We start from the raw sequence: 27,015 nt of genomic DNA, 5'->3' as shown, positions 1-27,015 counted from the left end.
TTCATCTGCAATGCTTTGAAGAGCAGAAAGAATGGCACCTCAAAATACAGGTTCAAGTACCATATTGAACCATGACATATTGAGGATAACAGCTGTCCTCAAAAATATGTCCTATTGGCTGGAAGTTTGGCCTAATGGTAGAATGCTTACCTAGCATGCACGAAGACCCGGTTCGATTCCTTGGTACATTATACATAGAAAAAAGCCAAAAGTGTGGGGGGGAGGGTAATGGGTACCAAGACGTGAAAGGGTATCAATGTATGTGAATTAATGCACCTTCTATCTGGCAAATATCATGTAACCCTTTTATTAATTACAATAAAAAAATATTTTAAAAAAAGCCAGAAGTGGTGCTGAGGCTCAACTGGTAGAGCTCTAGCCTTGAGAAAGTCCAAGGACAGTGCTCAGGCCCTGAGTTCAAGCCAAGGACTAGCAAAAAAAAAAAAAAGTGTGCTGTCAAGCACTAGTGGCTTCTGCCTGTCATCCTCACTACTTGGGGAGTCTAAGCTTCAAGGATGAAGATTTGAAGCCAGCACAGAAAAAAACAAAAAAGTCATAGGACTCTTACTGATGCACAAATGTGTGTATTCTTGCTCTCTTAGACAGTACAGAAATAAAGCCGGGAATCAAGAAAAATTTAAACAAAAGAGAAAGTTTACTGCAAAGCAAAAGAAAAAGGCTGCCTGGAAGAGCAGAAGGGGCCAGAAACTGGTTACCTATTTTGCGAGAGGCATTCTTGCCAACTCTGAAAGTATGGCTGGGTAGAGAACAGGTAAGATTCCAGGAGTGATAGATGGCTGGGTCCCTAGAGGAAGGTCCTAGCACAACTGTAGTAAGGTTAGTAAGAGTAATGACCTTGGCTTTTACCCCATCATCATCTTCAATTAAACAGCAAAAAGCTGAAAGTATTAGAGTGGCTCAAACGGTAGAGCACCAGTCTTAGCAAAGAAGCTAAGTGTTCAAGGTCCAGAATTCAGTCCTGAAAATGGACGCACGTGCACACACATACACACACACACACATACACACACACACACACACACACACACACACACACACACACACACTAATATGCACTTAACCTGTATTAACTTTTCTGCCTAGTTTTTGGAGTTAAGGGAGGAAAGCTAATTACAGATCACATACTTTTTTAAACTGGGCAGTACTGTCAATGGGACAGATTTTAGGAAAATTCCAGCTGAGCCCGTTCATTCTTCAAAGCATTAGGTCAATTAGGAACATGCCAAGCCTCAGACTGAAGAGTTGTGTATTCAGAAAGAACAAAAACATCCTTTGAAAAAGCCTCCCTACAAGTTCTAGGAAAGGGCTTACTTGGGAAGAAATACGAAGACAGGAAAAAAAAAAATGATGGCAAAATCTCTGGGCCCATAAAAGAAGTGCAAATCAAAACAACTTTGAGATTCCACCTCACTTCAGTTAGAATGGCCATGATCAAGAAATCCAACAACAACAGATGCTAGCAGGGATGTGGCCAGAAGGAATGGCTACTAGACTGTTGGTGGGAGTGTAAACTCATTCAACCACTATGGAGAGCAGTACGGCAGTTCCTCAAAAGACTAAACATAGAGCTCCCCTATGACCCAGCAATTCCACTACTTGGCATTTACCCAGTCGTCCCGAACAAGGACATACTAAATCCACAATGATGTTCATTGCAACACTATTTACCATAGCAAAGATATGGAACCAACCCAGATGTCCCTCAGTTGATGAGTGGATCAACAAGATGTGGTATTTGTACACAATGGAATTCTATTCTGCTGTCAGAAAGAACGACATTGCCCCATTTGTAAGGAAATGGAAAGACTTGGAAAAAATTATATTAGGTGAAGTAAGCCAGGACCAAAGGAACATAGGCTCCATGGTTTCCCTCATCTGTAATAATTAGTACATATCTAGAACTCTCCTAGCAGAGGATGACAATAGCTCAAGCCCTAACTAGATACATAAGGCCATATAGGATGAAGCCAAATTAATGGACCTCCAGGACATGGAAACAAGAGCTTAGTTATAAGTGACTGTTATTCTTTATGTATTATGTTTTTCTCTCTTCTCTTGTGTTGCCCTTTGGTTATTCTCATATTGTTACAGTATCCCACTTTGTTACCTGGTATATTATATAGATATTTACTTGTTTATTTGAAATAGGAGAGGAAAATGAGGGGAGGGGGTAGAGGGAGGATTAATGAGGACAAGAACATAAGAAAGGATATCAATGTGTGAGAAGTAATGCACCTTCTATCTGACGAATGTAACTGTAACCCCTCCATACAATGAAATTTTTTAAAAAATATTTTAAAAAATCTCTGGGCCCAACCTTCACAAGAACCTGGGTGTTTCCTCCAATTCACAGCAGAAAATGTTCCACATTACCACCAATGCTCACAAAGGTAGAACAACCTAGCTGGTTCTGTCAGGCATGGTGAAAAAGAGCCTTCACCCATCCATGTGCTCTGTCAATCCTGCTCCTGTCTGGTGGAGCCCCTTGAGCAGACCTTGCTGTCCCCTGCGCCTCCACCAGACTTGCCTGTTCTGACAGGGAGAAAACTTTTCCCAGCAACCCATCCAAACTATACCAGGAGCAATACCCCCATCCAAAACTAATAAGCCAATAAATAAATGGGCAAAAGAGCTCAAGAAAGACTTGAAGAAGTAAGGATGATAAATAGACAAACAGAGGAAATGCTCAACGTGTGGCTGGCCATAAAGGAAACTCAAATCAAAACTCTGAGATTCTATTCCATCCCACTTACATTGAACAACATGGAGAATTCAAAGAGCAAATGCTAGCATGGATGTGGGGAGAAAGGAACCCAGTCGCACTGTTGGTGGGAATGTGAACTAGCACAACCACTCAAGATGATGGTCTGGAAATTCCTCAAAAAATTAAACACAGAACTTTCCTATGACCCAGCCATTCCTCTCCTGGGCATCTACCTAGAACATCACAAGTTAGGATACAGTAAAGACACTTCCACGATCCTTGCTGCACTATTCACAGTAGCCAAGTTGTGGAAACAGCCCAAATGTCCTACAACAGATGAGTAGCTCAATAAAATGTGGTTATATACACAGTGGAATCTTACTCATCCACTAGAAAGAATATGATTACATCATTTGCAAGGAAATGGATGGATCTGGAACAAATCATACTAAGTGAAGCAAGTCAAGCTCAGAGAGACAAATGGCACATGTTTTCTCTCATAAGTGGAAATTATAACTAAAATATAACTGGATAAAAACCTATGCAAGACTCAAGGCATTCACAAAGAAACAACAGGCTAGAGCCCATTGGAAGCGTTCTCCCTCATCTCCAGCCTCCAACAGACCCTAGGAAATGGATAACAACTTTATCAGCAAACAAGGATGCAACCACAAACTAACTTTTTTTCAGTGGGAGGTTCAACAAGACTGTTAAGAAGCTAGGCTACCCTCATGCCTACAGTCCTAGCTACTCAAGAGCCTGAGATATGACCATCATGGTTCAAGCTAGCCAGGGGAAGAAAGTCTATGAGACTCTTATCTCGAATTAACCACCTAAAGGACAGAAGTGGGGCTATGGCTCTACTGGTAGAACATGAGGCCTTGAGCAAAAGAGCATGCTGGCCCTGAGTTCAAGCCCCAGAGCCAGAAAAGAGGAAAAAAAGAGAATCAATCTCATCCCAATAAGACTGTCCAGCGCTAAGAATTTGAACAGCAACAAATGCTGGTAGGGACAAAGGGAAAAAGGAACTCCATCACAGTGTTGGCAAGAATGTAAACTAGTACAACCACTCTGGAAGGCAGTTTGGAGATTCCTCAAAACTAAACATTTAGAACTAACCTGTGATCCAGCCATATCACTCTTGGGCGTCTACCCACAAGTTAGGATACAGTGAAGATATTGCATACCCATGTTCATGGTTGGAATAGTCACCATAGCCAGGTTATGAAAACAGCCCACATACCCTACAATGTATGATCAAGAAAATGTGCACACAAACATTAGAAAAATATTATGTCATTCTCAGGAAATGGAGGGACCTAGAACAAACTATGTTAAATGAAATAGGCCAGGCTCAGAGAGACAAATGGTTGTATGTTTTCTCTCATATACATGTGAAAGCTAGCTCTAAAATACAGTTAGGCATGATAACATACATAGGACTCAATTCATTTCCACACACACAAACTGAGTCAGGGAGGGTATACTTAGGAGAAGACTCCAAAGGAGTAATTCCTCTGAACAATGAAAGTACTGTTTATCAAAACGAACACCAGTAAGTGGGAACGTGTTTCGAGGGAGGGCACAGGAATGGAGAAAGGAAAGGTGGGCAAAGGTAGTCATTCCATTCAATGTACATTATGTAAAAAAAAAAAAAAAGAACTATGTAACTTGAGGACAGGAATAAGAGGTGGGAAATGCAGAACAAAGGAAGAGGTGACCAAGAAGCATAGCATTTATTACCTGATTTATGCAATCGTAACCCCTTCGTGTAACCACTAAATAATAACAAGAGGAGGAAAAGACAAGCTAGAATCATCACAAGAATCTATTTGAACTGACTCTGCAGCACCCACCACATACAGGGAACTTCTCTGGGTTCTAAACCACAGACAGGTTCTTTTAGTGAAGCTCAGATGGGCAGAAAGACAAGCTCAGAATGGCAGCCACACAATAAATTCAAGAGGCTGCCTGAGATCGGGCAAGAGATGTAGAGATTCCCTAGTGCCAAGTACAAGGTCAGAGTGTTCTAAGCAAAGAGAACAGTCCATGCAGAGGGGTGAGGCCCGGGACACTCCCAAAGCAGCTCCCAACCACACTGAGCCCTCGGGAAAGGGAGGGTAGAGCATTAGGTGGAAAAGCAGCAAACCTGGTTCCATGCAGACACCACAGGGTGAAGACTGCAGCCCAAACCCACACAGACATCAGAGCCTGGATTGGAGCTGGACCAAGATCACAAGGCCGTCCCACACTGGGGACAATCACCGTGAGGCACACTCACCCCACCCCCAGCTTCTTGGATACCTGGTCATCCATCCTTCACCAGGGCGAGGCACCCATATTCTCTGCTGTTGTAACCTCAGAAAACCTCAAAGGGGGCAAGCACCTCCCAGTCCTGCTGCTTCCCCCAGCATACCCCAACAAGCAGCCAGTGTAACATAGCCAAGGATGGAGGAAGGGGTTCCCATAATTAGAGACTTTCTGGGCCCTGCTTCCCACTCCCGATGTCTTTGAATCCTGGGCAGCTGATAAAGACCCTAGTTCTGGCTTTCTGTCCAGTGTAGCCATTTTGCCTCAGACCTCTGGATATAAGTGCTCATTAAAAAACTGTCCACTAGTTAAATAAAGTCACTCTCATCTTCAGGACTCCCTGCTGGCCTCCAGGAACTTAACCATGAATTCCATGTACCTGTCAATTCTGACCCAACTCCCACTAGTCCTAGGACAAACCAATCCACATGTCCACTACTGGGCCAGACACTAAAGCAGGTAAATCTGAGCCACTCCAAGCCAAGGCAGAGGTTTCCTCAAAGACAGAACATAGCGTTGACCACGTGTTTTCTTTGTAGCTGCCACTGTCAGTCTTTGTCCTTACATGCAAAGCAAAGGTGATAGGCCACTTCTGAGCCAACCTCTTCATATGTGAAGAGGTGGTCATAATTTTTACCCTGGGTAAAGATCAGCAAATGTCTAATTCACTCAATTCATAGTTCCATGTACGTCCTCCAAGAAAGGGAAGGGGGAGGGGAGGGAAAAGCAACTCTAAAGGTGCATTAGCTTCAACTAGGCTAGTGATCAAATTATTATCCAACCTGGGATAGACTTAAGATTGAATAGGGAGCTTTTACCAAGTACAACTGAGGTATATCCAGGCCGCCTGATAGAGCCTGAGAGAAGGGACAGACTAACCACAACTCTAACATCAGGAATTAAAAATGCCACTATTACTCTGATTCCATGGTAAATGACTTCTGCAAAAAAGGATGCATGAAACACTCATGGGACCACAGCCTGAGACATGAGACAATCCATGATTCTCTACTATCTAACCAAATACTTCAGAAACAAATACTTTGCCTGAACATGGACAGCAAACTGTCAACGCTAGCTAAGGGAAGTTACTTCTGTACTGCTTTCCAAACGAGATAAAGACAAGAAAGCAGATTTCTACACACAAGAAGTCTTTCCCAAATCATACTGGATCCACACACAAACACACTGGGAAACAATCCGGCCCCCTTCCCTCACCTGCTGAGACACTTTGCCTGTGGCTTTCAACACCTGGCAATGGGAATCTGCCAGCTCCTCCCCTCATCTATCACTCTGCTTCTTTGGGCCTGATTTAAGCACTCTGCCCCTCAGTTTCCTGGGCTGAAGACAGAGCATGTCTTCATCCATAGCAAAGCCTTTTCACACATTAGTTGTGGCTTGGGTAACATGGCCCCCTGTCCTAGAGGAGGCTGTCTTTAAAAGGTAGGAATCATGGGTATGTTGGCTCACACCTGTCATCCTAGCTACTCAGGAGGCTGAGATCTGAGGATCATGGTTCAAGGCCAGCCCCACACTAAAGAACCTGAGACTCTTGTCTCCAATTAATCACCAGAAAATGGAAAGTGGGGCTGTGGCTCAAGGAGTAGGGTGGTAGCCTTGAGCTGAAGAACTCAGGGACAGTACCCAGGCCTAGAGTTCAGGCCCCATGACTGACCAAAATAAAAGAACTCTCAGTCCAGAATGACTGGAATTAAGTAGCTGGCAGGCCCAGGACGTCTGATCTCAGAGAGAGGAAGATAATCCCATCATTGAAATCTCCATACCCTTACTGCACATGCATCTTTATGGAACCAGGCAGGCTTCTTTGCTGGGAGGAAAAAAACTGAACAAGTCAGAACAGCAGAGAGGGCAGACAAAAGAACAGAAGGGAAGGCAGAAAGCAAAGCCTAGAAACAAAAAGTCAGAAAACAAAGAGGCCTCCGGGAGGAACTGAGACTGAAAAGTCTTTCTCTGTGTGTATCTATTTGTTTGTACGTATGTCTGTGTGCTTGAACACAGGGCCTGGATGCTATTCTTTAGCTGTTTCATTCAAGGCCGGTGCTCTACAATTTGAACCATAGCTCCATTTCCCCCTTCTCCACGTAACGACATGAATCTCTTGGACTGGTCTTGAACCAGAATCCTCTGATGCCATCCTCCTGCACGGCTAGGATTACAGGCCTGAGCCATCAGTGCCAGGCTCAAGAGAACATTTCTGGTCCAGGGCTGCTTGACACCATGTCCTTAAACATTCATGGTCAAGTGCACGTCCTTCCTTGGAATTCTTGCTAGGAATTGGAGCTAAGACCTACACAGGAAAGACAGACTTTTTTTCTGTGAGATGGTGAGTAAGCTCCCTCCGCAGGTCACCCACATCAAACTCCTTTGGAGGCAGGGAATCAAGTTTCCCGGCAGAGCTCAACCAGTGGGGCCTACATTCCCACTGCCCATGCCATCCTAGCAGTGCTAGCTGCCACCAAATGTGTTCTCCTTTTGGTTTGCCCTTTATAAAAAGGTTAGTTCCCAGATATCAAAGGCCATTAATTCGTTCTTCCTTGTTCTTGAGCCGGCTGCTCTGTGGGATCCTTTCCGGCTGCACCTCCCTTCCTGCCTCATCCTGCCTCTTAGAAAAAGCACCTCCTCTTACAGGAAAAGACGACCCGACCGGGAGAACAGTGAATCTGAGGGAGCTTTGTGGGAATTACCTCCCAACACCTGCAGCTTACTTTCTGGGCAGCTCCTGGCAGAAACGGCCAAAATCTTAAGAAGGAGAGGGAAAGAACCATCGAGAGGAGGAAGAGAGAAGGAAAAGGAGGATGGGGAGGGAAGGAAGAAGGGGAAAAGAGCTCTTATTCTGACTTACTCCAAAGAGATTAACTTTCTCTTGTTTTGTTTTGGGTTTTTGGGGGGGATTGCTGTTGTTTTGTTTTTGCCAGTCCTGAAGCTTGAACTCAGGGGGCCTGAGCACTGCCCTTGAGCTTTTTCAAGGCTAGCATCCTACCACTTGAGCCACAGCATCACTTCTGGCTTTTTCTGTGTATGTGTTACTGATGGAATCCAACCTAGAGGTTCATGCATGCTAGGCAAGCACTCGACCACTATGCCACACTCCTGGCCCTAAGTTTCTCTTTAAAAAGAATTTTTTTTTGCCAGTCCTGGGGCTTGAACTCAGGGCCTGAGCACTGTTCTTGAGCTTTCTCAAGGCTAGAACTCTACCACTTGAGCCATAGCACCACTTCTGGCTGTTTTTTCTATGTATATGGTGCCAAGGAATAGAACTTGGGTCTTTGTGCATGCTAGACAAGCACTCTACCACTAGGCCAAACTCTAGGCCCTAAAAAAAATTTTTTTTAAGGAAAACAAGCACTTTATAATACTCTAGGCCAGGGAAAAGGATTTTACCTTTGCGGAAGAAAACAATGGAGCAGTCCGCTCTTTCTGCTCCTTTGAATCCTGGATATCCTGAGGATTCATGAGTTGGTTCCTCCCACAGCCACCGCCCCACACAGGTAAAACAGTGTAGAGAACTTTATTTGGAGACAGAAAAAGAAGAAGTTCAGAGCATGGACCAGAGTGGCTTCACGGCCTAAAACAGCCTTCTGCCAAAGACGCACCACCCCACTTAGTGTGGGGTGTAAACCCCAACTGCAACAATGATCTGATTTCTGCAGCAGTCATTATCCTGGGAACAGACCATGCTCTTCCTCCAAATCAACCCATCACTAGCAAGCTGGGAACTGCCTCCACAGCTGAAAAGTCCCAGGAACTGAGCCTGATATACAACTGTGAGGGAAAACTCAAAAACCCGGGAGGACAGAGTAAAGGACAGGGAGGAGAAGGCCAGGATGCTGCTCAGTGAGGTCAAACTGGCACAGCACAAAGAAGCTCTGATTCAGGACAGCCAGTGGCACCAAGTGCAGCCAACGCCTCTGGAAGGAGAGTGGGTGACAATTAAGCCTGCCGCAGAACATACCAGTCTCCGTGGCTAGAAACAGAAATGTGCTCCCTTCAAGAGCAAGATGGCCGCAATACCTCTGCCCTCGGCTTAGAGGGGCCATCTTCACCCTGTATCTTTACATCACCTTCTTTGTATATCGTCTTGTCTCTGTACCAACTCAGATCCTCGGACCTCAGCCTCCTGAGTAGCGAAGGTTCCAGGCCTGAATCCCTGATGCCCTGATCACTTTCACCAAGTATTTAGAAAAGGTTTTCACAATCCTCTAGCCAAGTGATGTCAATAGAACTTTGTGTGACAACAGACAGGCCCATTCCAGAGCCACAGGAAGGAAGGAAATGAATTAAAATGTCTTTTATCCCTATAATTAGCAGCTCCTTCAAGGCAGGGATAGTGAGAGAGGCACAAGCAGGATCACTTAGCATGTCAGCAGAGTTGCCCTGCTGGTACCCAACCTTGGCCCAGGCTCTGACTGAACACACAGACGCACCCCACCTCTGGGGAGCTGACACTCAGCTTCATGGCTAAGTTGCTCCCCACCCTGTCCCCAGTACTTACAGCCCAAAAAAAGCATCTCACTACTTCCGCCAGGAAGGATTCCAGGCCAAGATGTCTCCTGGGTTTGAAGCTGGGTTCTGTCACTCACAGACTGCATGATCTTGGAATAGCGGTCCCTACCACACAGGTTTAGCAATAGGACTGACACTGTCCAAATGAGAAACATACATGTTACCTGACATATGAAATCGTAACCTCTCTGTACATACTATAATAATTCCAATAAGTAACAAAAAGGTTATATTCTTTTTAAAAAATACATTATACTTATCACACCTTCTGGCATTGAAACCTCTTATGTACAACTACTTGATAAAACTAAACAGATTTTTTAAAGATTTTTTTTTAAGTTAAATGCACTAGCCAGGTACCAGTGGCTCATGCCTGTAATTTTAGTTACTCGGGAAGCTGAGATTTGAGGATCTTGGTTCAAAACCAGCCTGGCCAGTTAATCTCTAATCAACCTCCAAAAAGCAAGAAACAGAGGTGCAACTCAAGGGGCAGAGCACTAGCCATGAGCAGAAAAAACTAAGTAAAGGTCAATGTCCAGGCCCTAAGATCAAGCCTTAGTACCACATACATAAACGAAAGGGGGAGGAAGAAGAGAAGGAGGAGGAAGTGGGGGGGGGAGGAAAGGGGGGGAGGAGGAAGAAGAAGGAGAAGAAGAAGAAGAGGAGGAGGAAGAGGAGGAGGAGGAGGAGGAAGAGGAAGAGGAGGAGGAGGGGGGAGGAGGGGGAGGAGGAAGAAGAAGAAGAAGGAGAAGAAGAAGAAGAGGAGGAAGAGGAGGAAGAGGAAGAGGAGGAAGAGGAAAAAAACGAAAAATGAGCTACAAGTTGGTTGATGAACCGATTTCCAGGGAGGCTGTTGGCAATGGAGTGCAGAGCTATTGGCAATAGAAAGAATACACACTCGAGGACAGCGAGGGACCAGTGCGGTCAAGGCTGAGACACCACAGACTGCCCAGGAACTACTGCTATCTGAGAAGAGAAAACACTAGGTTGGTTCCATGCCAAGGAGAGCAGAGTGCCAAAACAGACACCAGCAAAGCTCTAGATGGGAACAGCAGCAGCAAAGCGGGGCAGGGACCAAGTGAGCTGGAATCAGGAACCACAGATCCAGCCTAGAGGTAGCAGTGGACCCACATGCTGAGCCTTCTTAGACCAGACACTTCCTGTCCACCTTCAGCAAGACACAGTCCTATCCACAGCAGCTTCCGCCATGCTGCTCTGCCCCTGGAGATGTGGCAGTAGCTACTGAGAATTTCCAAAGTACTTCACAGACACTGGCCTAGCTCTCAGGGTCAACTACATTTCCTTTCATGGCCCTGTTATGTTGTTTTCTCTGAGTTTTGCCAGCACCAAGACTTGAACTCAAGGCCTCATGCTCTCTTTCTGTTTTCTTGTTCGAGCTGGTGCTCTACCATTGGAGCATATCTCCCGTCCAGCATTTTGTTGGTCATTTTGGAGGTGGGGTTTTGCAGACTTCTCTCATCAAATTCCAACCATCCAGTTCTCAGTCTCCTGAGTTGTTAGAATTACAGGTATAAGCCACTGGTGCCTAGTCAGCCGTCTTTTTCATTTTTTAATAGATCTTCATTTCTAAGGGGTGGTTACAAACAAGCCACTTATCTACTTGTCACAGATGAATATGACACATGCACTACCCTCAGATTATTTTCCTGGTACCTTGCCCTGCTTAATTGAATGGTAACAGAATGCTATTCCTTATTGAATATAACCTTGGAATGTACATGAGATGGTTTAACTGTATAAATTTATAAAAAGAAGATACCAAAGCAAAGAGTGGTCCCATACCTTCTCTTGGACTAAAATTAAGGTCTTCTAGCTCAATTCCATCTAGCTAAGGTCAGATATTGGCAAACTGCAAGTGCAAGGAAGCCTGCATTAAGACTAATAGGGCTGGGAATGTGGCCTAAATGTAAAATGCTCACCTAGCATGCATAAAGCCCTGGGTTCAGTGCTCAGCTGGGTACAAAGAAAGAACAAGAAAATGCACAGAAAACTAAGAGAACAATTTAATGTTCTCCTTTTAAGTCACAAATGAATAGAGTCTGTACTGCTACATGGGGAGGTAGTGGTTCAAATCCAGTCACTGTATGAAAGTTCTCATGACTCCATTTCAACCAATGGCTGAGTATCATGGTATACACCTATTATCCCCACTACAATGGATGGACACAGTAGTGTGTACCTGCATCAACAGCAACACCAGGAAACACAACAATTAGTCACAGAAATAAGAGGACTGAGTTCCAGGCCAGCCCAGGCATAAGGTGAGATCCTACCTCAAAAATAACCAATGCAAAAGGGCACTGAGGATGTGGCTCAAGTGGCAGAAGACTAGATTACCAATCCTGAAGCACTGAGTTCACTCCCAGTACCCCAGGCAAAGAAGAAAGATCTGCCAATAAAAAGAACATATTTATTATGGAAGCAATTTTGTACTCCACTGGGGTCCTCTTGATCTCAATCTGTGCCCCAGGATGTAACAACAAACACCAAGAACACAGAGGGTAAATGCAAGCTTGGCGTTTGTGGCTGCTGACTCAACTCCCAGCCCTATCCATCGCATCCTAACTGGATGACACTGTAAGACCTGAATTCTCCAACTTCAGTTTCTCTCACCAGTGACCTAAGAACACAACTGGCTTCAACAAGGCAAGAATCCAAGGACCAGCTCTCTCTAAGATCCGGGGCCCACAGCGAGCCCTTCCCGCATATTGCCACCTACTAAGCCCACAGAGAAAACTAAGTCCCATTGTAGCCAGGGTTGTCATGTTTTGAGATCAGAGTCCTTTGAGAGGAGCCCAAAGGGAGTGGGGACAGAGAAGTTCAGAAACCTGGGCCTAAAGGGAAATGCTTGCAGAAATGTTTGTGACTTCTGGGAAGCTGGGACCTAGTGGTTCTCACACCAACAAAAATTCCAAAGGAATCTTTTAAGTAAGTAAAAAACAAAAAATGTCTGGGTGGGTCCCTGGAAATGAGTATTGAAAGTGACCTAGGGGTAAGCCAAGTACTGATGTTCTTTTGGCTGCCCTTGCCCACAATGAAGGCTGAGATGGGCCTCCACAGAGCACAAGGCCAGCAGTTTGCTTCACAAAGACAGAGTCAGCTGGCGTGAGCTTCAACAAGGGCTGAAGCTCCATGGCAGAGCAGGTCCTGAACACACACACAGTGGACCTGGCTTCCACCTCCCTACCCAAAAAAAAAAGGAAAAGTAAAGGATTTCAATGAAACAGAGCTAGTAAACATCACAGAAGTTGCACCAGCAGGTGTTGAAAGCAGGTAATTTGAGAGCATATTTGTAAAAGGTAGCACTAAGAACCAGCCTGTGATTGGACAGAGGAAAAAAAAAAAACAAAAACAAAAATAAAGCTAACATCCATCTTTCCTGATGGGTCTCAGAATGCTTGCCCAGGACATCCAAAACCTCTGACTCCCATAAAACAAATGGCACACCCCCTCCCAAACTCTCCCAACAGTGGTACCAACCTCATCTACTATGCGTGGTGTTACCAAATGGACACAACTAAAGGACAGTCCAGCCTTGCCCTCTGTACTACTGTTCTTTCTAAAGAAGTTTTCAAGAAACTTTCAACAGCAACCACAAGGCTACTCAATTTTGCCACCAACCCAAGGAACCCAGAGAGCAGGTTATGTGAGGATAAGACCCAGCCCCCACAGGCCGAGCACTCTGCAGCCTGTGGATCATGTATCAGCAAGCACTGTGGCTGAGCACTCCACTCAGACTTCTTCCCCAGTGCCAGCTCAGGACCAACCCCCACCTCACACCTTTACCCAATACACAAAACAGGCATATCAGACTGGACATGATCAAAAGTCAACCTCTGACCTCCTCCAAACACTTCTCCTCAGGTTTCATTATCCCACTTCCTGGAAGTTCTATCTTGCCCTTGGTCCAGGTCAAATTCTCAGCCACATCTCTATGTGCTTGCAAATGGCATGTCTCATTTCCGGCCTGGAATACACAAACTTGCTGCATATTGCCTGTCTCTAGCTAGATAAAAAAAGGCTGGATGCTGCTGATGGGATGGTAAACTAGTTCAGCCATTCTGGAAAGCAGGGTGGAGGTTTCTTTAAGAACTGAAAATTGACCTTCCCTACGATCCCGCCATACCACTTCTGGGCATCTACCCTGTACATCATAACCCAAGATATGATAAGGACACCTGCTCAGCTATGTTTATCTCTGCACTATTCACAATAGCCAGGCAATGGAAACAATCCAGATGCCCTACTGCAGATGAATGGATACAGAAAATGTGGTATATATACACAATGGAATTCTACATAGCCAACAGACAAGATAAAATAATGGCATCTGTAAGGAAGTAGATGAATCTAGAGCGAATCATGGTGAGTGAGACAAGTCAAGACCTAAGGAACAAAAGGCACATGGTATCCTTAATATATGGCTATTAGATCCAAACAGTACAAGAGCGAGGACTCAATATTTGTATATCCAATGCTATGGACAAGGTATTGGACATATAAACACAACTACATAGACATAAAAACCTATGACTCTATAGACATAATGTTTTATTACATAGATTACTATGTATCTATGATATACAAACCTTAGCCTAATTTTGATTATGTTCTAAAAACTAAGTGCCAGTGATTGTATATAGAGATTCCCTTCTTGAATACTTGTTAAACATGTCATTTGAAATATGATGTAAAAATCAATGTAAATAAATTCTTTTAAAAAAAAATAAAAAGGCTGGACAGAGAGGCCCAGAGACTTCAAGGAGGTATGAGGACCCACAAGAAGGGCAAAAGAAAAAAAAAAAAAAAAAACAGCTACACATTAGCTTGTGGTATAGAGATACCCACCCAAGCTGATCCAAAACAAACATGTTCAGATAGGGTCTCTAGCTAAGGCCAAAGACTGGAAGAGAGGAATTCAAGCTCCAGGAAGATGAGGATGTCTGCAGATCCCTTGAGACCCCCAACACCTGCACTCAGAAAGCACTGGCTGAATGAATGGATGATGCTCAAGGACATTTCTAAAGAAGATCTGATGACAGATCACAGTAAAGAATTAAAAATTGAATAGACAATCCAATGGAATAGAGTGGAGGAAACATGCTTCAAATGCAACACATAAAGAACATATCCATTCACTCACAGAGATACAAGGCGTGCAGGATTCGGTCAGCATACATTCATTCATTCAATCAACTGACATTCACTCATCTGAAGCTAAAGTCCAAGTAGGCAAATGCTGAGGTTTGAGACACGGCACACCCAGGAAAACTGCAACACCACCATGTCCTAGCTGTGACTCTCCCGACAAGTTACCAAATTCTCTGGGCCTTGACATTCTTGATGTCTGGGAAGTAAATTACATGAATGCTGCTGGGTGCTGGTGGCCCATGCCTGTAATTCTAGTTAGTCAGGAGGATGAGATCTGGGGACCACGGTTTGAAGCCAGCCTGGGGAAGAAAGTCCATGGGGCTCTTTTTGCCAATAAACTATTCACAAAAGGCCGAAAGTGGTGCTTTGGCTCCAGTAGTAGAGCACTAGCCTTGAGAAAAACAATTTCAGGGTCAGTGCCCAGGACCTGAGTTTAAGCCTTAAGCCAGGCACAAAATAAATAAATAAATAAATAAACAAATATCATATCATATGAGGGTTACGTGTAAAACTGACCAAAATTCAGTGGATATTAGTGAACAGCAGTAGTATAAGCTCAGAGGATCTCTGGTCTATGCATCTCAATGTATGGTGCAAAGATATTAGAAATAGCTATTGAATCCAGGTGTGATGGTGTATACCTAGAACCCCAGCCCTTGGGGAGATTGAGGCAGGAGGATTTCAAGTTTGAGGTCAGCCTGGGCTACCTATTAAGACCCTATAGCAAGAAAACAGAGAGGCTACATTTTGAGAGGTAAAATTTGGCACCTTTATTGGAGTACTGGTGGTCGGTAGACAGACCCCTGTTACACAGACTTGACACCCAACGCTGTCAGAAAACTGAGCCATGAGAGCCAGGAAGGAAGGAAGGAAGGAAGGAAGGAAGGAAGGAAGGAAGGAAGGAAGGAAGGAAGGAAGGAAGGAAGGAAAGAAACATCGAGATGTCTCAAAGATGAGCAGCCAGAAAAGACACAGGCCAGAGAGGAAAGAAAGAACAAAAGTAATACCAACAGGCCAATCAGCTCCAATGGAGACTTGAATTGGAACACCATAGTGACACAAGAACAGCAAGGAGACAGGACACAGTAACCTATCAGCCAAGTGCCTGGCCCTCTCTCCAGGGATTCAGGCACACACCCCTCACTTGTGAGGTGGTAGCTTCACCTCCCTCCCGCCCAAGGAGACAAGATATCAGACTCTACCATAAACCATGTGGCCAAGATGGTGAAAGCCAGACCTGACCTCCTTACTTCATTCCAGGCCTAAATAGGGTCAGGTCAGGGGGCAGTCATAGGGGGCTTGAGAGGTCACAACCCATGATTGGCAGGTCCAGTAACCTATTGTCCAAATCCCCACCCCGGCCTCTAAGAATTCATGCAATGAAGGCCATCACCTGGGAGGTGGGACTTCCCTACCTCCACCATGAAGACAAGATAGCGCCAGTTAAACCCCTATACCCTATCATCCAGCATGTGGCCAAGATGGCACCGATTAGATCTTGTAACCCTACTTCTCTATCACAAAAGCAAGTAGCCAGGGTCTGAAGGCACCGGGCACTTTAAACTACACAAGAGACTGAGACTGGAATGATCATAGTTCCAGAGCAGCCTGAGCAGAAAAGTTCTTGAGAGCTCTTGTCAACAGGCAGAAGTTCAGTGCAGTGATACACACCTGCCATCCTGGCAACTACCGGAAGCCTAAAATGGAAGATCACAGGCAGGAAGCAAAACCTCATATTAAAAAGCATCACCACATGACAGGGCTAGAGTCTGGCAAAGCTCAGCAACCGAGTGCCAGCCTATCAAGTGTGATGCCCTAAGTTCAAACCCTAAGGCTGTCTTCCACAACAAAAAGGTAGTTTTTAAAATGCAGATAGCTAGGTATCGGTCCTTGAACCTGAATACCCAGAAGCCACCCAAATTTATGTGAATCAGAATACCCAGGCAGGGGGCCCGGAGTCTACATTTTGAACAGTGGAAAATATTGCCCATGTAGGTCTTCATGCTAATCCTCTTCTGACTTTGATTTCCACTAATTCTTAGGTATAACATAATATAAAAGATAACTTTAAAAGATTAATTTTTGAGTAAATCTAAGACTTATCTCCCCCACAGACCTGGCACCCTCTATCAGGGTTCACTTACCTGGTCAAGATGGAGCCTTACCTTCAGGCAGCCCCAGTCCTTAACTTTCCCTCCTTCTGCACAGGGTGAGAAGCATTAACCATCATCTTGATAGAGATACACTGGAACGTAGCTATACAGAATAGAGACTATCCAGTTCCATGGCTGGGATGGTTCCCCAGCACTTTCCCTGTTGCCCCTTACACCACTTCTGGACACACACACAAAAAAAAAATACTCAAATGCCTGCAGGGCAGGAGCAGGGGTCAGAGCTCCGGGGTTGAAGAAAAGCTCTAATGGTGAGTGAGGGATGTGGTTCCCTGGTTAGGTAGAGGAAGAAAACTGATTACCACAAGGTTAACAGGAAGTAAACTAATTGAGAACCCCATCCCTCACTCACCATTAGAGCTTTTCTTCAACCCAGGAGCTCTGCTAATCGGAGCAGAGGGGCTCACATTGTTGAGGTTCTGTGGCTTTACATCCCAGCAACAGTAGACCGGACTTAGCCCATGAGGTAGGCCTCGAGGAAATAAGAAGCAGCAAGATCAAAGGCCTTAAGTAAACGCAAAAGACAAATTCATCTCCTGACTTGGAGGAAAGGAACACAAGGCAGTACCTCACCTACTGACCGGATATGAAACTGCAAGAATAAAGACAGAAAAAGAATTTTAAAGTATATGATAAATGTACAAAGCCTGCTGGCATGTTCATTTCACTGCAGAGAATTTGTCGTAAATTTCAGTGCTTTTCAGCTATTCCACATCTCATCTGGAGCAACAGCAAAATTGCCACAAATGGCCAAACTAAATGATCAAGAAAGAAGTGGTTTGAATCTTTCCAGAGCAAGAGCTAGCCCTGGAAAGACAATCCAACCTCCACCTACACTCGGACTATGTTAACGACCAACAGTGAGAGGGATTCTAAAACCAGTATCAAAACATCCCAATTTAGCCAGGCCCTAGTGGCCCATGCCTGTAAACCTAGCTTCTCAGGAGCCTGCGATCTGAAGACCAAGGTTCAAAGCCAGCCCAGGAAGAAAAGTCATGAGACTTTTATTTCTCATTAACTACCAAAACGCAAGAAATGGAATTGTGGCTCAAAGTGGTAGGGTGCTAGCCTGGAGCATAAAAACTCAGAAAGCGCCCAGACCCTAAGTTCAAGCCCCAGGACCAAAACACACACACACACACACACACACACACACACACACACACACACACACAATTTAGCTGGGCACTGGTGCCTTATGCCTATAATCCTAGCTACTCTCAAGGCTGACATCTGAGGATAAAGGTCCAAAGCCAGCTCAAGTGGACAATTCTGTATGACTTTTTATTTCCAATTAAACAGCAAAAGGCAGCCACAAGCCAAGTAAAGTGCAAGATCCTGAGTTCAAGCTCTGATACCAGATACATACATACATGAATACATAAACACACATATCTATACCAGCCAAGCTCTCCCTAAGCCATCTGCTTTTCTGTCCACATATCATGAGTTCTGTAAGCCCCTAGAGATCTGGTCTGTCGTCACTGGCGGCAGTTTCTACAACAGCACAGCTCTACAAGATGACATTTCACTGAGAGTTGGCCAGCAACAGGAGAGCAAGATCTCTCTACTCTCTGAGGGTCAGATGCCTCTGGCTCCAGAAGGCCCTCAAGGCCCACAGAGGGGAGGGGCGGGCACTCCCCCACTGTTAACTTTCAACCTGCAGCCAGCCACAGCCTGGGAGAAGGACAAAGAACAACCTCAGGGCTTGCAGGACAGCAAGAATCCTGCTCAAACTTATTGTTGGCTCAGTCCTGTATAAATAATTAAAATACACCAGCTTGAGTACCTTCAGGCAAAAAGTAAGAGACAAAAATCTCACTCTGGGCTCAGAAATAGAAATGGGCACCCACCTTTTTTTTTTTTTTGCTATTATTAGTATTATTGTGTGTGTGTGTGTGTGTGTGTGTGTGTGTGTGTGTATACATACCAAGTGTATGTGTGTGCCATACCAAGTGTATGTGTGTGCCAATCCTGGGGCTTGAACTCAGGATCTGGGCACCATCCCTGAACTTTGCACCCAAGGCTAGCCCCCCACCACTTGAACCACAGTTCCACTTCTGGCTTTTGCTGGTTAATTAGACTTTCCTGCCCTGGCTGACTTTGAGCTGCAATCTTCATATCTTAGCCTCCTGAGTAGCTAGGATAAAAGTATGAACCAATGGCACCCACATTTTTTTTCTGTTTTAAAGGCAGTCCTAGCCAAGCATCATAGCTCATACCTATAATCCCTCAGGAAATCAGGAGAGCTAAGGTTAAAGGCCAGCGAGGAAAAAAGTTAGCGACATTCTTATCACAAAAATGATAGTGTCTTAGCAAACACCTGTAATCCCAGCTATGCAAGATACCATAGGTAGAAAAATCACAGTCACACACAAGGTCTTATCCCAAAAAAAAACCCCAAGTCAAGAAAGCAAGTCTATCTGACTGAGTCTGTTTTGTTGCCAAGACTGGTCTCAATTCCTTAAGGCTCAAGTGATACACCTCAGCTCCAAAGTAGCTGGGATTACAGGTATGTGCCATCAGGCCTGGCTTTCCCTGCACTTACATTTTGAAAATGCATGAAAGGAAAAGTGTATCAAAAGTTCTGTGCCCTAGGTGGGCATGGGTGACTCATGCCTGGAACACTATTCAGGAGGCTGAGATCTGAGGATCATGGTTCAAAACCAACCCAGGCAGGAAAATCTGCAAGACTCCTAATTAACCACCACAAAGCTAGAAGTGGAGCTGTGGTTCAAGTGACAGAATGCTAACTAACCTTGAGCCAAAACGCTATGGGACAATGCCCAGGCCTTGATTGAGTTTAAGTCTCAGTACCAGAAAATAGGAAGGGAGGCAGTGAGGGAGGGAAGGAGAAGAGGAAAAGGGAAGAAGACTTCTGTGATTTGCCTGGAGTTCAGGAGACAAAGTGCCTAATAGAGCTACTTGATACACTAACCACACCCATAGTCTTGGGTTTGCCCCTCAGAGCAGGTCCTAACAGAGAATACATCACAATTAAAGTAACAGTAGATGACTCATTTTTCTCTTGGGATCCCCTACGTTTTCCCATAAATGAAGAAAGCATTTGACTGTGGGAAAAATTAAAGGTCAGAGGTTAAGAACAGAAGTTAGTGGTAATCAGTCCAGGCATTTTAGCCTGAAGGCTCTGGCCCACCTAACTAATCTCCATCCCTGCCTTGCTCACCTGTTCCCTCCCACAGGAGAGGGCAGCCTGAGGGTGCCACCCAGCTCTGAAACCTATCAATGGCTTCAAGATGGCAGAGCCACCAGCCCAAGACCAGGAGCACCTCTCTGAAGACTAGAGAGGTCAGGTAATTCCCCCAGGTCTCTAGGACTCTACCCTCAAAGGTAGAAAATTCCACCAAACAGAGGCTGGGAGTTTGGCCTAGTGGTAGAGTGCTTGCCTAGCATGCAGGAAAACCGGGGTTCGGTTCCTCAGTACCACATCCATAGAAAAAGCTGGAAGTGATGCTGTGTGGCTCAAATGGTAGAGCTCTAGCCTTGAGAAAGCTCAAGGACAGGGCTCAGGCCGTGAGTTCAAGCCCCAGGACTGGCAAAAAAGAGAGAGAGAGAGAGAGAGGAGAAAGGAATGAAAAGAAAAGAAAGTTCCACCAAACCACAAGAAGATGGGGGTCAGAGACCTACTCTCCAACTAGATGTGGATCAAAAGCCACACCTGGAAACAGCCCTTGCTCACCAAGTATCCTCATATTCACAAATTAAATAATAATAATAACAATCACAAACTGTAATCCTCAGAAGTTCCCGGGGACCGTGGTTGGAAGCCAACCTGGGCAGGAAAATCCCTAAGACAAGACTCTCACCTCCAACTCGCCCCTCCCCCCAAAAAGGAGAAGGCGGAGGTGGGCTTCACCGCCACGCCGCCAGCCTTGAGCAGGAAAGAAAAAAAAAGCCCGACACCAAAAAGATCTATTATTTCACACACACGAATGGTGCCATCCCTCAGATCCCCGGCCCACACGGTCCACAGGAGACACTCGCCCAAGCCCTGCAGGGCGCCCTAGCAGGAGGGAGGGCTGGAGGAGACGGGGGTGGAAGAACATCGGCGGAGCCGAGGGGGTGGGGGGGGATTCGGGGTGCGGTGACCCCGGACCGCGCCCCGATGCGCGGGCGGCGCGGACGCGGGGCGCGGGGCGCGGGCGGGCGAAGGCGGGCGGCGGGGCGCGGGGCGCGGGGCGGCGGGGCGCGGGCGGTGCGGGCGCGTGTCTCACCAGAAGAAGACGCGCGAGCACAGGTTGGCGTCCTGCAGCGGGTTGGGCTTCAGCTCCGTGCGCACCGGGAGCATCCTGCAGCCGGGCGGGGGCCGGACGGCGGCGGGGACGGGCACGGGTCCGGCGGGCACCGGTCGGGATGCTGGAGCTGCTACGGCGGTCGAGTCCGCGCGGCGGGATCCGGATAACCCGCCGCTTCCGGGAGCGGCGCCGCGGCCCGCCCCGTCCCCGCCTCCCGGGGAGCCTCGGGGCGCCCGCTACGCCGCCGCTGGGAGTCCTGAATCGGGGAAGCGGCGCGTGGAGCGCGGCGGGGGCCTGGCGGAGCGCACGGAGCCCAGGCGCGCAGGCACCCGGCGGCGGCCAACTCGATCCGAGTTTGAGCTCAGCGCCCAGACACCGACCTTGAAATCCGGCAGGGCGGGGGGGGGGGGGGGGGGGGGGGGGAGAGAAGGGGGCGGCGCCGGCCCCGCCCCGCCGCCCAGGAACGCCCCCGGGGCCGCGGCTGGGGACTCCGGAGAGCGCGGCGGGGCGCCCGGGGCGCGGCGGGACCTACCCCGGCGCCGCGGGGGATGGCCCTCCAGCCTCGGGGCCCCGCGTCCGGCCCCGGACAGCCGCGGGCTCCGGCGCAGGCGTTATCTCCGCCCAGCTGCCCCACCGAAAGGCGGGCAGGTGCCTTGAGATTAGCAAGTGCACGGACGCTGCCGGGGCCGGCGTGCCATTCCCCCAGGTGGCAGGGTCGGGTCTCTGGAAGCTGCGGGCTTGGCTTCAGAAAGAGAGATGGCCTAGTGCAGAGAAGCTACTGGAGTAACAGTGGCAAAAGGAACATGAGTCACAGGACACTGGTTTGTGGGGTTTGTTTGGGTTTTTTTGGGGGGGGGTGTTTTTATTTGGATAGTGGGCCTGGGGCTTGAACTCTGAGCCTTGGTGCTATCCCGGAGCGTTTTTTGCTCAACCCTGCCTCTCTACCACTTGAATCACAGCTCCCTGATGGGTTTTTTAGTGGTTATTGCAGCTGAAAGTCACAGACTTTCCTGCCCAGTCAGGCTTGAAACTCCTACCCACAGATCCCAGCCTCAGAAGTAAGTGGGATTATAAACTGGAGCCACCAGGGGCCAGGCTAGGACACTAACACATTTCTGGGTACCTTATCTGGCTTTTAACTAACAATTAAACAAAAGGTTTATTTGTTGTTGTTGTTTTTCTTCTGCATAAGGAAAAACAGACTTGAGAACTGCTTGTTCAAACTGTGTGTGTGTGTGTGTGTGTGTGTGTGTTTGTGTGTGTGTGTGTGTGTGTAGGATGAGGGGTTTAATGTTGGAACCTAACATGTTCCCTTGCCCCCCACATGAGCATGGTCATTGTACAAAAAGCCCCAGGGAGCCCCAGTTAAGTGAATGAATGACCAAAAGCTTGTTACTAACTTCTGGGCTCCCCTAAGAAATCCTTAGTAGTGTGGTCTCCTTAGCAGCTCAGCAGATTCTTTTTGCAGTCCCAAATGAAGAATCGCCAAAGACTACCATATGAACCCTCATAGCTGGATGCTGGTGGCTCACGCCTGGGATCCTAGCTATTCAGAAGTGAGAAACCTAAGGATCTCAGACGGGGCCACTCCGGGCAGAAAAGTATGTGAGACTGTTTATTGCGGGAGATTCAGGAAAAACTGAAAGTGGAGGAGTGGCTCAAGTGGTAGAGCATCAGCCTAGAGTACATACGCCAAATGAAAGTTCAAGGTCCTGAGTTGAAGCTCCCAGTGCTGCAAAAAAATGAAGAGCTAAAGGTTACTAGATCATGGTGCTAGCAACAAGATCATTTTATCTTTTTCATGTACACTTACCAGAAATGGTAAGATTAATAATCCCTTTTAAAAGAAATCCTTACTGCATACAATATTTATTTTTGCCCACATAATTTCATATGTACCCAGTGTCCTGAGCAGCCTTAATGTAAGCTACTTTGGAAACTGAGGCAACAGAATTCCCTTGAGCCCAGGATTTCTGAGCAACATGCTCTAGCCCTTTCTCCTTAACAACTAATAAATAAAAGCCAAGTATGTAAGGATAGCAAAATTTTGGTAAGTTTGAGTCAGATGGTTGGCTGTATTATACAATTTTCTTGAGACTTTGTGTATGTTTGAAATATTGCATCACAAAAAGACAGTATTTTTTAATTTGTAGACTGTAAGAGAACTGTGATCATTAGCTTATATCTGCATTAATTATTTCCAATAATATAAATCTATGAACCAAAGTATATTTTCTGATTTCCAGTGCTCTTTGACAGCCTCTAAATTTTCTAGCCTTGGTACTTATTCAGCTACCAGTTGTACTTCAAAGCTGAAGAACTTGTTTGCTAAAGTTAGAAGTCTATTGAACGTTCCTTGTGCGCTGTATCCTCTGCAACTATGTCAGAACCATAATTAGCAGTCTCCAAACTGCCAAAGCACTTGGTCCCTTCAGCTTCTGCTGAGTTGTGTTAAACTAAGCTCCTTTGAAACTTAACGTTCTTTTCTGAACATTAATTAATTAGGTATTTAGAAGAAATAGTAAGAAGCAGGCAGACTATAGAGAGAAAAACTAGACCATGTTACCTGGTCTTGACTTCTCATGATTGTCTGTCCTTTTGGTCCTTCTTCTGTCTGTAGTGAGAATCAGAATTCCCACTCCTCATTCTAGTAAGAGTTCTTTTAGTCCTTATAACATTGTTAACATTGTGAGTATATACTACAGCAACTTGTCAATGAAAGGATTCCCGCCCCCCCCCCATTTATTCAACAAGTAAGTGGCAAGGGCTCTAATTCAATGGTTTAAGTGCAGAGGATGTTTAATCCCAATGCCACAAAAAGTTAAATACATGGGATATATACGTGTATTTGCAGTGAGTGCCTTTTTGGGTACTGGACAACTATACAAGGTATTAGCTTGCAAAGGCTGGTAGGAGGGAGGGGGAGAGATATTTTAAGAAAGATCTTAGGCCAGAGGTAGTGTAATATACCTATAATTCCAAGGAAAAAGAAGTAGGGAGATGGAAGACTGAGGAGAGAATTTAACTCAAAAACTAAACAAACTAAAAGTAAGATAATTGGGGACATGGTTCCATGGTTCCATGAGGCCCAAAATTCAATCCTAGTAAAAAGAAAGAGAACAAAAGGGAGGAAGGAAGGAATGAGGGAGGGAAAGAGAAGAGAGACATGAGTGAGGGAATTAGGAAGAAAGAGACACAGAGAAAGGAAAGATCATCTACACTTGCTCACTGGCCTCAAATAATGTTATAACCAAAAAGACAGACTATAACAAGTTGTGAGAGAGGAGGAAAATGGAGCACCATTGCTGACAGGAATGGAAACTAGTACAGCCACTGTGGAAACCAGTCTGGCAATTCTTCCAAAAGCTAAGGGTTATCCTGTGACTCAGCAATTATACGTCCAAGGAATATGCTCAAGACAGATGAAAACATGCCTACATGAAAAGTTCCACACAAATGTCTTAATAGCATTATTCATAAAAGCTAAAAAGGAGGGAAAATGCAAGGGTCCATCAGCTGACCAGTGGGTAAATAAAAGGTGGTATGTCAGACAATGGAATATTATTTGGCATTTTGTAAAAGGAATGAAATGTTACTGCCTATCTTACAGCATGAAGTTTAGAACTATGCTAAGTATGTTAGTCAGATATCCATTGCTGTGACAAAATACCTGAGGAAATGAACTTGAAAGGAGGACTGGCTCACAGTTCTGGAAGGTTTGAGATGAGGGGGTTGCTTTGGTCCCATAATAGCACAGAACATTGTGATGGGAGCTTATGGAGTGGGGGGGGGAGACTATTCAGCTCAAAGCCTTGGTTAACAAAGACAGAGAATGGAAGGCATGGTGTCCCAATATCTCCTTCAAAGGCAGCATCTGTCAAAGACCTAACTTCCTCTCATGAGGCCTCTCGGTGACAAGTTCCCTCACTTCCTTAGCACCTCAGGCTAGGGACCAAACTTTCACTTCAGATCCAAGGCATAGCACTAAGAAAGTGAAACTAGTCACAGAATACCGCATGTCGTAAGATTCCTTTCCAATGAAAATATCCAGAATAGGCAGATCTGTAGAGATGGAAAATAGATTAGCGTTTGCCTAATGGGGCCAGATGTTGGGGATATTAGAGACTGACTGCTACTGAGTGCAGGGTTTCTTTTGCAGATAATAAAACTGTTCTAATATTAGATTATGAAACAGTTACATTACCTGGTGAATATCCTTTAAAGGAAAAACAGGTAAGGGACTGAAGGTATAGCCCAATAGCAGAATGCTTTTCTGGCATGTGAAAGACTGGATTCGCTATCCAGTAATACAGATCATGTTCTGTTATAAATTTTAAGTTTCCTTTTTTGTGTGTGATGGCGCAACGGTTGGGCACAGTCTCATAGCTTTTTCACTCAAGGCTGGTACTCTACCACTTGAGCCACAGCTCTACTTCCAACCTTGAGAGAAGTGTCTCATGGACTTTTCTGCTTGGACTGGAATCAAGCCTCAAACCTCAGATCTCAGCCTTCTGAGTATCTAGGATTACAGGCCTGAGCTACTAGCATCCAGCTGTCATTTCTTTAAGATACAATGAATCCCAGATGCATACATTATGCTTATTATATACCATCTGAAAGTTCACCAGCTGCTAAAAGTAATTTCTGCCCTTGAGTTTCTCACAGTGTAGAGATTCCGATTCATGTGTTCTGGAGTAGAACCTGGCTTGCATATTTTTTAATAAGTTTTCTAGAGAGCCTAATGAGTGGTCTGAGTCAAGAAACATTGAACTAGGTAGAGAGAACTATATGTACACAATAATCATAATAGAATATAAGTACAATAACAAATGGGGTAGAGGTAGAGGTATGGCTGAGTGGTAGAGAGTTTTTTTTTTTAATGCATGAGTCTCTGAGTTCAGTTCCCTGCACTACAAAATAATACTAAATAAATAGATGCAGGAGATACTAGAGAACACTAATAAGGAAGTATTTCCACCTAGAATGAGTGATTCAGGTCATTGAGAAATTTTCCATGTAACAAGACTTGAAGAGTCAGACATCACAATTCAAGGAAGGCAAAGATGCTGCCTCAGATGGAGGGAAAGGCGTAAATAACATGCTGAGATATGTCCCTGCCCTGTGAGTTCAGAGTAGCATGCTTAAGAGAGAAAAATTGCCAGGTGCAGTGGCCCACGCCTGTAATCCTAGCTAGTCAGGAGGCTGAGATCTGAGGATCAAGGTTCAAAGCCAGCCCAGGGAACAAAAGATCCTGAGACCCTTATCTCCAATTAACCTATAGAAAAGGGAAGTGGAGATTGGTTCAAGGGTAGGGTGGTAGCCTTGAGCTGAAGAGCTCAGGGACAGCATCTAGGCCAAGTACAAGCCCCATGACCCACCAAAAAAAAAAAAAAAAAAGAATGAACAATTACAATTCCTTCTGAAAGTGTGGCTTCTGGGTCGCTTTAGCAGAAATGGAGAGGCCCATCAATAAGAGATGATTCACCAGGCCCCAGCCTGTAGTCCTGGCTATTCAGGAAGCTGAGATCTGAGGATTGTGATTCCAAGCTACCCTGAGCAGGAAAGTCCATGAGATTCTAAGCTCCAATTAAATAGCAAAGAAAAAGCTGGAAGGGGAAGTGTAGTTCCAATGGAAGAGCATCACCAGCTAGCTTTGAGGAAAAAGCTAAAAAAGAACTTTTGGCCAGTCCTGGGGCTTGAACTCAGGGCCTGGGCACTGTCCTTGACCTTCTTTTGCTCAAGGCTAGCCACTTCTGGCTTTTTCTGATTATGTGATACCAAGGAATCAAACCCAGGGCTTCATGCCTACTAACCACCTTCCCAGCCTTAAGGAAGAACATGAAGCCCGGAGTTCAAG

The 27,015-nt window shown here is 45.7% G+C and overlaps 1 protein-coding gene across 1 annotated transcript in view; it reads right to left on the bottom strand.

Annotated features, from left to right (window-relative positions):
• Abcc4 (ATP binding cassette subfamily C member 4 (PEL blood group)) overlaps positions 1-21,397 on the bottom strand; it is a 191,872-nt gene extending 170,475 nt beyond the window's left edge. The window contains exon 1 of the mRNA XM_090341965.1: positions 21,138-21,397. Within this exon, the coding sequence (XP_090198091.1) occupies positions 21,138-21,211 (74 nt within the window). The 5' untranslated portion in view covers positions 21,212-21,397. The remainder of the gene's footprint in view (positions 1-21,137) is intronic.
• Between the last annotated feature and the right edge of the window lie 5,618 nt (positions 21,398-27,015).

The sequence above is a fragment of the Megascapheus bottae genome, chromosome 11 (assembly GCF_031878675.1).
Source record: "Megascapheus bottae isolate mThoBot1 chromosome 11, mThoBot2.hap1, whole genome shotgun sequence".
Lineage (NCBI taxonomy): Eukaryota > Metazoa > Chordata > Mammalia > Rodentia > Geomyidae > Megascapheus > Megascapheus bottae.
Note: the sequence above shows the minus strand (reverse complement) of the source record. Positions and strands in the feature narration are given on the sequence as shown.